Source organism: Liolophura sinensis, chromosome 1 (genome assembly GCF_032854445.1).
Source record: "Liolophura sinensis isolate JHLJ2023 chromosome 1, CUHK_Ljap_v2, whole genome shotgun sequence".
Taxonomy (NCBI): Eukaryota; Metazoa; Mollusca; class Polyplacophora; order Chitonida; family Chitonidae; genus Liolophura; species Liolophura sinensis.
This window is the reverse complement of record NC_088295.1, coordinates 47,970,638-47,987,346: the sequence shown is the minus strand read 5'-3', so window position 1 is coordinate 47,987,346 and position 16,709 is coordinate 47,970,638. Positions and strand designations below refer to the sequence as shown.

At 37.1% G+C, this 16,709-nt stretch overlaps 1 protein-coding gene across 2 annotated transcripts in view; it reads right to left on the bottom strand.

The window, feature by feature from the left end:
• Window positions 1–1,596: 1,596 nt before the first annotated feature.
• Window positions 1,597–16,709, bottom strand: part of LOC135482135 (cytochrome b5 reductase 4-like) — a 62,171-nt gene continuing 47,058 nt past the window's right edge. Inside the window, exons 5-15 of one of the 2 annotated variants that reach the window (XM_064761984.1) lie at window positions 12,725–12,766; window positions 12,181–12,241; window positions 11,374–11,525; window positions 8,131–8,163; window positions 7,552–7,677; window positions 6,058–6,198; window positions 5,347–5,499; window positions 4,808–4,961; window positions 3,689–3,775; window positions 2,782–2,946; window positions 1,597–2,096 (exon numbers count right to left, since the gene is read on the bottom strand). In XM_064761984.1, the coding sequence (XP_064618054.1) occupies window positions 2,042–2,096; window positions 2,782–2,946; window positions 3,689–3,775; window positions 4,808–4,961; window positions 5,347–5,499; window positions 6,058–6,198; window positions 7,552–7,677; window positions 8,131–8,163; window positions 11,374–11,525; window positions 12,181–12,241; window positions 12,725–12,766 (1,169 nt within the window). In that variant the 3' untranslated portion in view covers window positions 1,597–2,041. The remainder of the gene's footprint in view (window positions 2,097–2,781; window positions 2,947–3,688; window positions 3,776–4,807; window positions 4,962–5,346; window positions 5,500–6,057; window positions 6,199–7,551; window positions 7,678–8,130; window positions 8,164–11,373; window positions 11,526–12,180; window positions 12,242–12,724; window positions 12,767–16,709) is intronic. The other variant, XM_064761985.1, reaches the window with a different exon arrangement.

Below are 16,709 nucleotides of genomic sequence, written 5' to 3'. Positions count from 1 at the left end.
CAGTCATACACTATAGTAACCCTGACTTAACACTGTATGTACACATATACCGCTGTACACAAAACATGTGACTATTCATTAGTGTTATTTCTGCACACATGGGCACTATAACCTCTTTTGATTTACAATCTCAAAACGCCAACTGGCAATAATGCTCTGCAATGATAATGACTACAACTGAAGTCTAACACTGCCTATTGATAACATATATGATTACATCTGAAAATGTCACACTTTTCCTGTTCCATCTGTATGTGCAGCTGTGATGAAGAAAACAAGAAACTCACTATTATACTCAATACAACAATACAGGCGCTAGCCACTGTATTGCAAAATGTGCCTTGGTGACCAAAGTGAAAACACACATGTTTACTTATCTACAAACCTCTAATAATTTACTGGTATTTCTTCTTTTTGGTAAACTCTCTTAAAATTCTGTTATCTTGGTATTACTGTTTAAAAACAATTTTGCAATATTTACAAAGTACATGTATGGTACATATAATACAGCCTGCCATTGTGACCATGGATACCATATGTATGTATATAATAAGGGCAAACCAGATGTGAATATTTGTTTTACAAATGTACATTAATATGCATAAAAATAATAATAATAATGATGTCACAATAATAATTTCTTTAACTTTATGCAACAATTACTTCAATAATGTGCAAAAAAAAAAATGTATGATTCAAACATTCAGATCTTTGTCAAGTTTTCAACATTAAAACATTTACAGTATATATGATCTAGAAACTGTAAAACCGTTTAACAATTTAAGCTTATAGGGGACTAGCATTATTTTATGGAAATCTACCAGACTAGGGAGACTGAGGAAAATCTTATTTATGCTTACTTATATGTGTTTTTACAATCAACGGCTCAACACAACACAGGCCTGATCGACTTTGCTTTAGAGTTAAGATGTGTGACAATCATAACAATAAATGCAAAGACGACTTTTGGCGTGTATGATTTCTACACCTAAATTCATACTCCCCAAGCTTTTAACTATGTCAGGTGCTGACATACTATATTTCTCAGATGCGACAAGACATGGGAATGTGATGACACGCCTTAACTTTGAAAGCTTACAACAATGGTAACATATATAAGGTGACACCAGTCTTATTTGTGTTTTAGAGGCAAGTCAACACCAAGCAGTTGAAAAACGAATTACTCACAAAACTGAAAATCCAGGGTTTTTTTTTTTTTTTATAAATTTGTCTGATCTGAATGATCTGATGATTTTTTTCAAGACATTCCAAACATGTAAATATGTGTTGGATTTTGCTTGGAAAATTGCTTGGATGGTCCACACCTCCCACATCAGATGATTTTCAGGTTTTATTTTTATTCCCTTCTCCAATATTGAAAAAAAAGATTAATTCTACAACAAAAAGATGGTGTGGCCTATAGCCTACAAAACTTCATGATGAGGCCAGTCTGACCCACAAATGATTAGCTTTAAACTCCACACAGCTGGCATCTATAAACTACGTTTTCTTCAAAAGAGAAAATTGCTGGATATGTAGCACTGATAGCCTTCAGCGAACAAATAATCATTAATATTTTTTTCAACTTTCGACAAAATTGCCTTCTGTAAATTTTTTAAAAAATTTGTCATAATTCTTTTTTTATTTTCTTTCTAAATAAAACAGTTCAGTCTAAAGCCATATACGCTGCAGCTGTCAAATCTCATGCTGGCATAAAATGCATTAAGTGTTAAATAAAAAACATGTCACTACTTATCTATAATGTCTAATGATATACATGTATCTGACCTGATGCAAACGACTAAAATATCCAAATCCTGTATCCTGTAATGATCATATCACTTATAATTATCATTTTCACAGATAAAACATTTAACATAAATGCATATTTTTGAGGCGAATAACAATGGGTGAAAAACAGAAACAAAACATTTTTTGCTAAATCTTGATGACAGGTTTCTCAATACTGGAAAGAGGGACCTAATATGTGTAAATCAATGCTTTCAAAATGGATAGTTACAGGTGTTTTGATCATGATGAGCTAGCCCAAGAATGCATGAAATTGGTCCTCTGAAACTCCCAAATCTGTTGACAATCTGAAAAAAAGAAAGCAAATAAACCATTAGTAACTACTTACTACTGAAGTAAAAATAGCATGAAAAGTACAGATTTTGTGCGATATACATTGAGTATTCTTAAATTTATTTATTTGATAGGGGTTTTACGGCGTACTCAAGAATATTTCACTTATAAAACAGCACTCGGCATTATGGTAGAAGGAAACTGGGAGTATTGTTAAAGGGATATAGAATCAATTCTGATTGGCTGATGTGAGAGAAAGGCATCTCCAGGCTAGGCCATATGGTACATTTAACCAAGCGTGACCAAGGCTGCAAGATTTAACCCAGGGAACCGTAACTCCATTGTCCGCTAAACAGCACTGATTCGGTATAACTTTGCATGTTATAAGTCACTCTCTCCTTCAGTCAGTCGATTGGCTGGTTGATCAAATGTTTGTTGTCCTTACATTTAACTTACAGCGTATGACTTATAAAACATTTTGCATGATTCTATTCTACCTGTTTCTGGGAGTTCTATTACCCTAGAAAGGAGTTTTGCGGTTTGTTTAGATGAAGTAGGATGAAGAAGGTTGGACGAAATCGTCCAGGGCAATGACACTTTCATTGCCTCTCACAGTAACTTTTTGGGGAAAATTTTTATGTCATTCACGGTAATTATTAACAATATAACCACTGACACTGGTCACTACAACAGCCTTACCGGATAGCCTCCTTGGTGAAAGGTGTGGGTCCACAGGCACAGACCAGAAGTTTCTCTGTCTCAGACTCAGTAGGAATGAACGACTTCAGCAGCGCCTCTGAGATTCTCCCAGTTAACCCAGACCAGTTCTCATCAGGCTCAGAGAGAACGTACTCCACAGTAAACCTGTAATAGATACACCTTCCTTTACAAAAGGGACCTTAACATTTACCTTTAAAGATTTTATGAAATGCTTCACATTTATTTCTTAATATGAAGTTTTGGATGTGGTGTAGTATATAAAAAAGTTCTCAGCTTTCTCCTTGGTGGGTAAAAGAAAAAAAAGTTCAGAAAATAAAATGGCCTGCTATTGTTATAACAACAGTAATAGCTGTCAAAGCAACTTTATGTGGGGAGAGAGAACTTGAATTGAAGGAACTAATCTGGTTCCCCGTTCCCACTATGTTTATCAATGATGTCATTTCCAAATATTCCTGACTATTGACTGAAAGCATGCATAAAATAGAGGGCTTATTTAATCATATACAATATACCTCAAAAACGAAAAAAAAAAAATTTCTCATCTATCTTTCTTCATTTTCCTTAGAACCATACTCTTCGTTTTATAGTAGCTTTTTTGTATCCTTTGATTTCGACACACAAGAAGCGAAGTCAAGGAATTTGAAATTTATGGTAAATAAATGTGCACATTAGGGTTTCAATGACAGATGACTTCCCCTGAGTCACATTCATTGTTTTTAATTAAATACATGCATGCAAAACATGAGCTCGGCACATGCAGTACTAATCCCGCATGTTAGGATATCACCTTTAAAAACTTTAGCACTGATTTAATTTATATTGGACGCTAACCACTCTCGGTGTGACATAAACCATGGCTGTGCTCAAAATGAAATCTTTGACTTACCGGACATTTTCCTTGGATAAAACATCTAGCTGATCTTTCCACAATATATCTTCTGTCTTCTTATTGAAAAACATCAGCTTTAAACACCTTTAAATAGAAGTGAAAATTCTTTGATGAGGATTTACCACTATTATTATCCAACCTGATTCTTAATGATATGTTTATCATTACCCATTTGAGTGGGTAGTATCATTTACATGTAGAAAGTATATGCATAAACACATACAATAAGTTCACAATAATTCTACGGAATTTTTCACCAAATAATCATTCTGCTGTATTCACTGTACTACAGAAAGATGACTAGATGGTGAAAAATCATGTGAAGTTATGTATCATATCACATATCAAAGGACTTGAACTTTTCTACATCTTAGTGCAGAGTGTTGATTTATAGTTGGTATCCAAATGTAAGCTTGGGAGTGAGTGAGTGCTTGGGGTGCTCAACAGTTTTTCAGTCATATGACGACGAAGGAATCATTAGGGTGCATGTACGTGCAATGTGCCTCCTTGTTGCAGGACGGATTTCCACCTCTCTTTTATTTAGTGCTGCTTCACTGAGACGACTTACCGAAGGCAAGTAAGCCGCCCCGCCCAAGCCATTATACTGATACGGGTCAACCAGTTGTTACACTATCCCCTTCATGCTGAACGCCAAGCGAGAAAGATACAACTTTCTCTTTTAAAGTCTTAAGTGTGACTCGATCAAGGATTGATCCTGGATCTACCAAAGCAGACGCTTTACCAACTGTGCTATCCGGGCCGGTTGTAAGCTTGAGTTTTTACATGGTACCGTACTTGACAATTTTTCAGTCATGTCAATGAAGAGTCATTAGTGGTATGTGTATATACTGTGTCTCCTTATGCCGTTAAAGTGTGGTTGCCATTGAAGTATCATGCAGAAGACACCATGTGTGACACCTGTTAATATCACCAGGTGAGAACAGTCTGTCAGACAGAAGTCACAATCACAGTCACTACTCACCTGTTAGCATTACTGTCATTAACTAGGGCCTCCTGTATCAGTCCGACCATTGGTGTGAAACCCGTCCCTGCTGCTAACATGACCAGGTGAGAACAGTTTGTCATGCACAAGTCACAATCACAGTCACTACTCACCTGTTAGCATTTCTGTCATTAACTAGGGCCTCCTGTATCAGTCTGACCATTGGTGTGAAACCTGTCCCTGCTGCTAACATGACCAGGTGAGAACAGTTCGTTAGTCGGGACACCAGGAAGTTACCGTCGTAGTCACTGACTTCAAGGGTATCACCTGTGGTTTAGAGTACAGAAAATTCCTTGTATAATTTTTTTTTTTTTACATATTTGAAAACAGTAAAAAAAGGTCAAATTTACACTTACATTACCATCATTAAAATGGGCCTCCGAAAAAAATGACTCTAGAAATTAGCAAAGGTATCAAAAAAAGAAGTATCATAAATTTAACAACCATGCATATGTACTGTACATGTACATGTAGGGTTCTTAAACATGTACATTTCTCAAATGTGAAATTTTAAACGTTACAGATGTTAAAAAAATATGATGGCTTGGAATGTCAATTTCTCAATAGCATTAAAATTTAAACAAATATTATAAATGCTAGCAGAATGTCATATCTAGGCTCATTATTCTGAAGACCCTTTTTTTGTTGTTACCTTCACTGAGTTTCCCTATCCAAGGAGTTAGCGCCCCCTGCTGGTAGATTTTTATCATGAGATAGAAGACTTTCCCCTGTTTAACTCTCTCATCCTGCTCATTTTCACTAAAGGAAGGGGAGACAACTGTGTAGCTCCGTACCACCTCCACACCTGAAAAAAAGGGGAACAGAAAATATTAATACATTATGTATCTAATACTGGTACTCATCCCTATTTTTATTTTTTTAAATGCTACAGGTTTGGGTCATTGTTGTAGGGTTGGCTTGACATGCTGTTTTGTTTTTTATGTTACTGCACAGAATCCCACACCCATTTTGTACAGATAAAGAATGCAACATAGATATCATACAAAGTTAACACTACATGAAAAATCATACAAAATTACACGCATGTAAAATAGTCATATTTATGAAAAATACGACAAAAACTTGTGAAATCTTGTGAATTATGGAGATTTGTGAGTTAAAACTTATCATATTAAAACTTGAAATTCATTTCACATTTAGCTTAAGTTTTCAATGCTTCCACCCTTCAAGGGTATGTTATCACATTTTAAAACTTTTAATGAAAGTCTTCAAAATTAAATGTCTGTATTCAGGATTTTCTGATACAGGAAGGCACAGCAAAAGTGCTCACATATCTATTTCAAGAGGATCAGGTATTAAATCACAAGAGATTGATACAAAGCTACTGTCATACTGCTTGTACCTTCAATTTCATGGCGTATGTGGATGTGATATCCCAGTGGTACTGACATACGGGACCCCTCAGGGAGAGCCACACACAGTAACTTGGTATCATGAGTTACTGGCGACACACTCAGCAGTTTACACTGCCTGTAGGCTATGGCTGAAAAACAAAGCAAAAACAGAGAAATTATAACAAATGCACAAGCATATTAATTTTCAATTCTTTTGAGCTTTTTAGAGTTTGTGATATTTCAAATATACCCAAAAACGTGTGACAGGTGTGTGCAAGATAACACTATTTATATCCCAACCTGTACACCTGTTCCAAATCAGTCCCAAGGTACATTTTGGGAATGATTTGGATCACGATCCAAATTATCCACGATATGTCTATACGCACCAAGAAACGCAGCTAGTTCACAAATATTAGAGCATTACAGATGAAAGAGAATCAAATTATAGCATTTACATAGGAGAATGTTATTTTAGCGTTTATAGGGGAACAATATTACAGTGTTACAAGGAGAATGACATTACAATGTTACAGAAGAGAATGCTATTACAGCCTTACAGGGTGGAATGCTATTACAGCATTACAGAGGAAAATGCTATTACAGCATTACAGAAGAGAATGATACCTCACCATTACACAGGAGAATGCTATTACAGCATTATACAGGAGAATGATATTACAGTATTTCATAGTCAATGATATTACAATTTAACAAAGAAGAAAAATATTACAGAGATATAGATACAGAGAATGTATCTCACTTAGAAAACAACCAATCACATGGGAACTTAGGCACTCACTAAAGCTGAACTCACTAAAACAAACTCAACAAAAAAGTTGTGGCACATGTCTTTGCATATTAGAGATATGTAAATACGGACTGGTTTCTAGAATTCTGTTAAGTTCACATGTGTTCCTACCTGAACAACACATTTTTATAGTAACTCAAGTGTTTAGCAATATATCGTTAATCTGCAAGTTTGATACAGTTTATTGATCAAGTTTGTCTATTTGTCAGATTTAAACTACACTTGGTTCATGCATACATGTACACGAATCAGGCATCTCTCTGTGTACAAAGTTTGATACAGTTTATTGATCAAGTTTGTCTATTTGTCAGATTTAAACTACACCTAGTTCATGCATACATGTACACGTATCAGGCCTCTCTCTGTGTACAAAGTTTGATACAGTTTATTGATCAAGTTTGCCTATTTGTCAGATTTAAACTACACTTGGTTCATGCATACATGTACACGAATCAGGCATCTCTCTGTGTACAAAGTTTGATACAGTTTATTGATCCAATTTGTCTATTTGTCAGATTTAAACTACACTTGGTTCATGCATACATGTACACGAATCAGGCATCTCTCTGTGTACAAAGTTTGATACAGTTTATTGATCCAATTTGTCTATTTGTCAGATTTAAACTACACCTGGTTCATGCATACATGTACACGTATCAGGCATCTCTCTGTGTAAAAGATTAACACTTACTTCTGTCTTTGGTGGATATAAATGTGTTGTTCCTGGATAATGGGCTTCCTAACGATGACCAGTGTTTCCCTGATACAGTTTTCTGTGCCATGATGTCCACTTTACCCGTGTCTTGTTGGACTTTGACTGAAACAAAGGCGCAAAACCCATGGATGAGCTGGTGACTGCTAACTATGAGCCATAAGCAAACTGGAAGGTACACGTATAAGCATCAATCTACACTGAGTGTGATCAAGCTTTCCTCATCTCACTAAAACGATGGAAAAAAAATAGTCAATCCTCCAAACCATCATCACGAAGTAAGTTTGCATCAGCTTCGTGTAGATGTAGATTTAACGTCACTGCCAAGGGTCTCACATTACTGACCAGCAAATCTGTCCATGCATAAAAGCACGGCTCAACATCAACTGATATATGAACCACTTTACTATTATGAGAAGTAGTAACAGATAAATAATAGTGGTCAGTATACTTTTAGTATACATTTTCACCTTAAGTGTGCAAAAATCATGTGATCAAATAATATCAAATATTTCTCATCTAATGAAGTGGTACATGAAAGCAAAATGAGCAACAAACCTTCATAATCACTGTCAACCTCTGCCTGAAGTTCTGCAAAGGTAAACATGCATATTTATATTGACAGAAATTTTAATCTATGCCTGTAATAATGAACACTTTGATATTTTATTAGACTGATGTTAACCGTGCACTGACAAATTTTTGACTTACATGTATTTGATGGTTGACAAGTTAATGGGGGAAAGAAACCAGAGTACTGGATGTAAACCACCAACCTCTGCCAGGTACATGTACCTGACAAACCTCCTGACTTAAAACCTGAATTAAAACAGAGCCAGTTAAGTTCACACTTGCAGCCTCTTTGGGCAAAGGGCCTGATAGTCGCAGCAAACCAGCACATGAACACGAACACGAACAGAATCAGTATACTATCACAAAACTACGCCTATATCAGACCCCTAAACTTCCACATCTTTCAACCTTTCCTTTTCCAGGGACCCAAACCATTCACTGATACACAATACATGTACCAACCAGGCTGAAGGTTTTCCATGGCAAGCCACAAGCCAGCCAGTTGCACATATTTACATGTAGTATTCGGGCGCCTCCGTGGCTCAGTTGGTTAGCGCACTAGCACAGTGTAATGACCCAGGAGCCTCACACCAATGCGGTCGTGGGTTTCCCCCCAGGCTCTGCCCGGTTTCCACCCATCATAAAGCTGGCCGCTGTCATATAAGTGACATATTCTTGAGTACAGTGTAAAACAGCCAACAAATAAATAAATACATACATGTACATGCAGTATTCCATCGCTATGCCTGGACCAGTACATTCATCAATTTAGTGCTGAAGAGTAATATGCTGATATCGTGACCAGGCACACACATACACATACATCTCTGCATCTAGACTATGTCACAGCCTCACTATATTTGATTCTTTATTTATTATTTATATAATGGTTAAATGTCAGGATTTCCTTCACTGATAAAAACGACATCTCACTGGCTTTTTTTCACAACACCCTGCTGCCATGATGTTACAAAGACACATTTTGTTTTATGATGATCCAATCCAAGTTTAGCAGAATGACATCATAATACAAGTTCAGTCAACATTAAAGAGCTGCTTTTGTGTTAAGGCATGTATGTCTTAAAGGCAAAGTTAAATGATAAGGATCGAGATAGTGGGAATTACTTTCTTAAACTGTAGAAACACCGCATTGTATTAAAGCCATTGTTGTTAGTTCGAAAGGATAATATGGAAACAATAGTTTTCTGCCGTTTCCAATTTTGCCTGGTGTGACGTCATGCAATAACACTTGATGTTGCCCATCACTGACTTATAGTAACAAATGATGTACTTTCAAATGCACATGAGGTCATTCCAGCCTAACTGCCTCACGTGACGTCACATCAGCCTGATTCATCGTCACATTAGGCGTTCAGCATGAAGGGGATAGTGCAACGACTGGTTGACCTGTATCAGTATAGTGGCTGGGGCGGGGCGGCTTATTTGCCTTCGGTAAGTCGTCTCAGTGAAGCAGCACTAGATAAAAGAGCGGTGGAAATCCGTCCTGCTACAAGGAGGCACATTACACGTACATGCACCCTAAGGATTCCTTTGTCGTCACATGACTGAAAAATTGTCACATCAGGAATATTACTTCGTCACACCAGGAAAATTTTATGGAAACTACCGAAGATTTTGTTTTTCATGACTCTTGACTTATAGCGTTATTCAGTGAATTTTTTGAATTGTGATTCCACAGAGTATCCTTCATATCAGCTTCTCTCAGGACTGAAGTAACACTTTAACATTTCTTACATCACGCAACAAGACACGGCATCATACAAGACGTCATGTACGGCGTCAGGCTGTGAGAGCCAACAGGTAAAAACATTGCTTACATTTGTTCAAATACACAAAATAATGATACTGTCAAAATATAAATAATAAATAGAATACTGCAGAGTATAGGTTGAATATCATAAACATTTTTCTCACGAAAGATGGAAATAATAACTTACTTGACATTTTGTGTCTCATGGCTTATCATTTTCACCTGCCATCTGCCACATAACAATATTTACGATATTCAACCTTCACTGTACAGTATCCTCCATTCATCCAGTTAGTGTTTCACTTCACACTCAAGGACATTTCACTTATGCAACAGCAGCCAGAATCATTGTGGAAGGAACCCCTGCTCTGGGAAACTCCCAAGCATCCACAAGTTTGGTCTCACTATGCAAGTAGTAACATCCAGTTCTCCATTAGCATTCAGCAATTGGCAATTAGCATTCTCTTGCTACACCTTGCACTAGGTGAGATGAGAGATTGCCATCTCTGGCTGTGGTTGATTTAAACTGTGTCAAGGTGCATTCTTTTTTGATAAACACAGCGCTACAGATAACTTTTGTCAGAGGGAGTACGGTACTCCCGATTTTGAAAGAGACGGAGTACGTTACTTTCGACATTCCAAATATGCTGTACTGCAGAACATTTTCTTCAAATACTCAGTGCTTCACTATTTTGGGTCACCAGTAATACACCTGGGGAGTTTGAAGTTGACTGAGTGAAAAGAGATGAAGAAAAGACATACACCAACATGTGCATACATGTATACATATACATGTACAGAGGTTCTTTCCTATGTATGCAGGACTAACCGGTATACTAACAGATGTAGGCCTACATATAAACTGCCACACATTCTAGAATAAAGTAATTATTTCATGTCTTCCACAAGAGGAATGAATTTGAATGAAATTAATACATTTATTTCTCATCAACCTGTGTGGGGTTTATTTCAATAACTCCCTCACTGCCAATTTTATTCCGTACTTTTCCTTCCTTGTGCTTTGACAGCAGGGTTTGCAGAATTATTTTTGTCTATGGTAACCTGCCCGATGCGACAGGTAAATTTTCTTTTACCTTTCTAAACATTTCTTGACCCATACAAACTTGTTAACAACTGCTGTCTTTGGGCCAAAAGATGATAAAACAGTTGTTGATATAGGCTGAAAACTAACACATGCTGGAGAACGTCAAGCACACAGTTCGCTGTGGAAATTTAAGTTTGATTTTGGCAGGGCTGGCTGCTTTAAATCTCGCATGTACACTAGCTTTTGGGAACTTCGGCATGCAAACAAGTCTTCGGGCGTATACAGTACGCTCTGTTTTAATTTTAGAAGCGTATCATCTGATTGTCTAAGCGTATTTCCACCTGTACGCCCCTTATCTGTAGCTTTATAAACAACTGTCATTAACACTACAAGCAAAGTGTCTTTCCTGTACCTGTGTGTAAGGTGAAGGTATGGTCATTAATAAATGCAGTCAGCAGGAGTTCTCTCCCCTTGAGATCCACTATCACATGCTCTGGTTTCATCTCCTTAGACTTGGTGTATACTACGATGGTCACTCGGTCATCATTCTGGAACCAGTCATGTCTGCAACCAGAGAACAATCAGTCACTCAGGTGATATATAACATGAGATGAACAACTGTGCATGCAATGTGAGTAATATCCTGCATGAGATGGCTATTGGATGAATACTATAATGCAGTGGTGTCAACAATTACACCACTTACTGTAAATGACGGTAAACAATTAAACCACCAAAGAACTGGAAACGTATACAAAGTATGAAATTAGGAGGGAATCATGGAAGCAGCTAACTGCCACCAGTATTCAATGATGTTCGACCAGCCTAGATAGAGATAGCACAGTTGGTACAGCATCTGCTTTGGGAGCATCAACGGTAGATCCAGGGTAAATCCTGGGTCAAGTCACACCTAAGACCTTAAAAGATGAAGTTTTAACTTCCTTCACTGGCGTTCAGCATGACAGGGATAGTGACTAACGACTGGTTGACTCGATCAATGTAATGGCTCGGGTGGGGCTGCTTACTTGCTTTCGGTAAGGCGTTTCAGTGAAGCAGCACTAGATAAAAGCGAGTTGGAAATCCGTCCTGCAACAAGGAGGCACATTACACGCACTCTAAGGATTCCTTCATCATCATATGACTGAAAAATTGTGAACAGGTTGAAGAAATACCTATGGTAAACATTTAAACCATAATTCACTGTGACATGTGAGAGTACCTTGGAGGTGTGGGTCCAGATGGAGGTTTTAAACCGTTCAAGTTTGGTAAGGCAGCTGGACCTGTAGGAGAGAAAACCAGACCATGAAACCAATGTATTATCCTGTACAACTGTTTGTTCATTTATTTATTCTTACGCCGTACTGAAGAATACTTCACTTATATGACGGTGGCCAGCATCATGTTCGGAAAGAACCAGGAAGTGTCCAGGGGAAACCCGTGAGTATTAGCAGGTTGCTGGCAGATCTGCGTACATCATATGATCACAAAGTTAACATATACAGGTCAATATACATAGTATTGTAAATACATATATATATATATACATATATATATATATACGAGAATCAAAAAAAGTTTGAAACAGGTTTAATCACGTTAATGTCTTGATTGCACTCAACATGCACTGCCACACTAACACAGGAAGTTTTCACTGAACTTTATACTTTATAGCCAGAAAATATGCCAACCATGTTATGCACCAACTTAACTAATTCAATTATTTCAGTAACAAATTACTAATCTGATTCACAGATACTACTCACCATTGGGTATTGTTAAACTTTTTCTTGAAGCCGAACTTCCTGCTAAATAAACAAAAAAAAACACGAACGTATATAATACATGTAGCACTATTCATAGTATGCTATTTGTTTATTAAGTTGTCCTTAACACCCTGAAAGGTTTATGTTGGGGTTTAACATCTTTTCAATAACATTTCGGTCATATCATAGGCATGAGGATTTCAGAAACAATTTCTGCAATAGGAACCGCTTTACCTGTAATAATTTTAGTATTAATGGCATTTCATCAAATAAATTTTGGTGTCTGGTGTTTCTTACAGATCTAATTTTTTCATTTATTCTGCGCTCAGACAATTAACTCTATTGAGTGTTTAATACGCAGGGCAGTTGTAAAGGTTAGAGTGACCTTATTGTTAGTCAATGAGCTCTCTCTCAGATGTTCATTGTGAAAAGCTGATTCTTCAAAGGATTGATGTCACTTTACCACATTACACCACCTTCAAGTTTAAAATTCCCCTGAGCAGTACTGAGTGAGGAGCCAAGTCTTTTTTTGTGGGAAATGGACTTTTCATTCCATGAATTTTTAACCTAGGAACCGACACGGAAACAGAACGATCGTTTCCGTGAAATCCTCAAGCCTGACATCACTATGGTGTGTCCTTCTTGCAGACCAGACCCAGTGTCAAATTTAATATTTATGGTGCTGCCTCACTGGAACACCATGCCAGATACAATGCAGCACTAAGTCACATTATATGGACATTGAGCCAACCACTACCGGCACTTTATAGCTTACTGCTGAAATCAAAGATAGGCTGTACTAAGGTTACTGATTTTAAATCTTTTTGGTGCGTAACCATGGATTTAAATGACTGTTTTCGTAAGGCCCCAATCGTCAGTTCAGAAATTAAGTAGCCTCCTGGGGAGATGTCAAAACAACTTTACTGTGGGGGGTAATTGAAATGGGGGCATGAAGTCCTAGTTACAGTTAACATATACATGCATGTAAGTATGTTTTAATGTATGTGAACAAATTAATGGATGGAAAATATCCACAATACTTAAAATCAACTTTTACAGCTGAGTTATGACATATACTAACTTAATTACGTGGGCATAATGTGGGTAATGTGTAATGTTCTCACTTATCAAATGCTTAAGTAGACTTAGACGTGTAGCATATAAAGATGTCAAAAGCAAATTGAATGCAAAAGTGCATGAATAATAAAGTGAGCCAAAACAGACAGATTAAATGAAAAGCACAATTTACGGCCCACATGTATAAGTGTCAACCACTCGAATTTGTGAAAAATCTTCTGAAATGTATTTCTGGAAGCTAACAAATAATAACCCTACATGTAAATGGAGAAATGCACCAATTATGTGAATAAGCTGTCAGAGTTATGCTAAAAATTATGAATTTATGGCCTACTGGATAAGCCTCACAAATGCTTTCTTGTAAAATTAATCATCGAATAAAGTGTTGCATTATATGATTGGCTTGTCGTGACTAACAAGGTTTCACATGCAAATGAATAATCTCAAAATCACAAAAGCGAGCCCCCTGCGGCTATCTGAGACAAATTGGACAGGAAAGTGTTTCTTTTTTTTCAGCTTGTTCCTTTTTTTAAAAATTTTTAACCATATTCCAATAACATCACAGATGCATTAACTGATATTCATACGTGCTTGTACATGCATATGTATAAGGGCAATATAGCTGGTTTACAATCTAGCAAGTATACATAACAAATCCATAGAAGTGCAGGGACAAAAGTCTACAAAAAAGAAAACAACAAGAGGTAATGGATCAGGGCCAATTTGATTACCTGACATGCTAAATACAGACTTAACCCCTGATTGATTTCTCTGAGACTGAAAACCTAACTATTTTTTATGGCAATCTGTCTTAAGTTGCTCTCCAAGGACTGAGTGAGATCAAGAAAATCTATGTTTTTTAATTTGAACTCTAATGACCTTCACATAGATTGATGAAACCCAACATGCTGGCAGCATACATAACTTCTCTATAGCTTGCTACGAAGGTTAAATTTCCACCTGCGAAATGCTTTTTAAGGACTCTGAATCAAAAAAACTAGCAATTTATACATAATTCATAAATAATAATAATTATTTATAAATAATTCCAAGACTAATTGTTAACCAATTAGGATCCAATATTGCATCCCAGGTAAAATGTATTGTTCAGGCAAAGAGGACAGATGAACTCCTCAGAAACCATGAAATAACCTACTCAAATCATATAACATTGTCTAATGTGGTAAACCATGATTTTGTCTGAGGTCAGATTTGTTGGGGATTCAGACAACGTCTGAGGCACATAAATCCAAAGCTATATATGCCCAGCACAACGGTCTGCCAAAGCAGACTCTTATTCAAAACCAGCTGTCAATTAGATGGCACCGATTTGGGTCAATCGTTCATCATCGCCAATTGCCTCAGGAGTAAACTGTCTACTATGAGATTGAAAGAGTTGGCAACTGTTGCCAAAACTAGGACAAAGTAACTGTACCAGAATTAAGTCTCACAGTTAATCTTCAGTAGCAAGAGTCTGTTGCTGACAAGATTGTTGAAAATACCAAGCACATACATATAGTTGGTCATTGCTACGTATTTAGTTTCAACTCAGCAGATGTACATTACTAAATTTGGTCACTCTGTTTGCCAATTGGTTCGTTGATTGGTAGATCAGTTGAAATCTTGGACATTTTTTAACATCAGCTATTCACTTGATTATAGCATGACTAGGTACAGAGGCTTGACAGCAAGAAGTGACATAACCTTATCCGAAGGGTGTTGTTCACTATATTTTCAGGTATAGTCTCTTCAGGACTGATCATGCTGGAAGCAATCTTTATTGCATAGTATTATTTATTTCATTCTGTTTATGTATAATCCTTGGTATAAAACATAACCCACATTTAAAACACATTTCACAAGATACCTGTCTCATGTTACCACTTGACTTCAGAAAATATCCACAGTTCACATTTGCACAGATGAGTCACATGCTGAAAAATTAAAATTTATGGGTTCCACAGTGCAGGAGTTCATATGATATGTAGCAATATATTATCAGCCTTGACACAGTCTTCTTCTGCTCAACAGATGTCAAAATGAAGCGACTTTTTGCAGAAACTATAATCAATTTAGGATTTCATTTCCTAAATCGTCTTTTAATTCTACAACGACTACTTAAGTCTTCATGTGTATGGCGGTGAAATGGTCTTCAGCTGGACGAATTTGTTCCACATTAAATCACATCTTGCGAACCAAATGCAAACGTAACAGTTTTGCGATGACAAAGAAATGATGATTTTAAGTCAAAGAAATAAAAAAAACCTGTCAGAAGTGATGATTTATTTTGCAGAGAAACTTCCATTTGAAAGATTCGGTTGAGTGTGAGTGCGAGTGCATTGGGTTTAACGCTGTACTTAACAATTTTTGAGTCATATGACGACAAAGAAGACCTTAGAGTGCATGTAATGTACCTCCTTGCTGCAGGACGGATCTCCACCACTCTTTTATGTAGTGCTGCGCTTTACTGAGACAACTTATAGGGTCTGCTGAAGGCAATTATACGCCACTCCATCCGAGCTATTACACAGATATCGGTCAACCAGTCGTTGCACTATCCTCTTCATGCTGAACGCTGAAGTTACATGTACAACTTTCTCTTTCAAAGTCTTAGGTGTGACTTAACCCACGATTGGTCTAAAATTCTCAAGATGGCTGCCTCGACCCACACCAGCTATTCGTGCAGTATTATTATTTTGTTCTACATGTTATTCGGTGAAATCTCCTACAACGACTGGGAGCATAAAACACTGCTCAAAAAGAGGCGTTGTTCTTCAAGACGGCCTCTGGCTGTATGTAACTCATAAGGTTGGACTGGTAGTGGTGGCCAGTTACGGACATTATCCTATGTATTCCAACACCAGCGTCGCTCAGAACAATGGCTGCGGCGGAGACAGTGCTTTGTGTA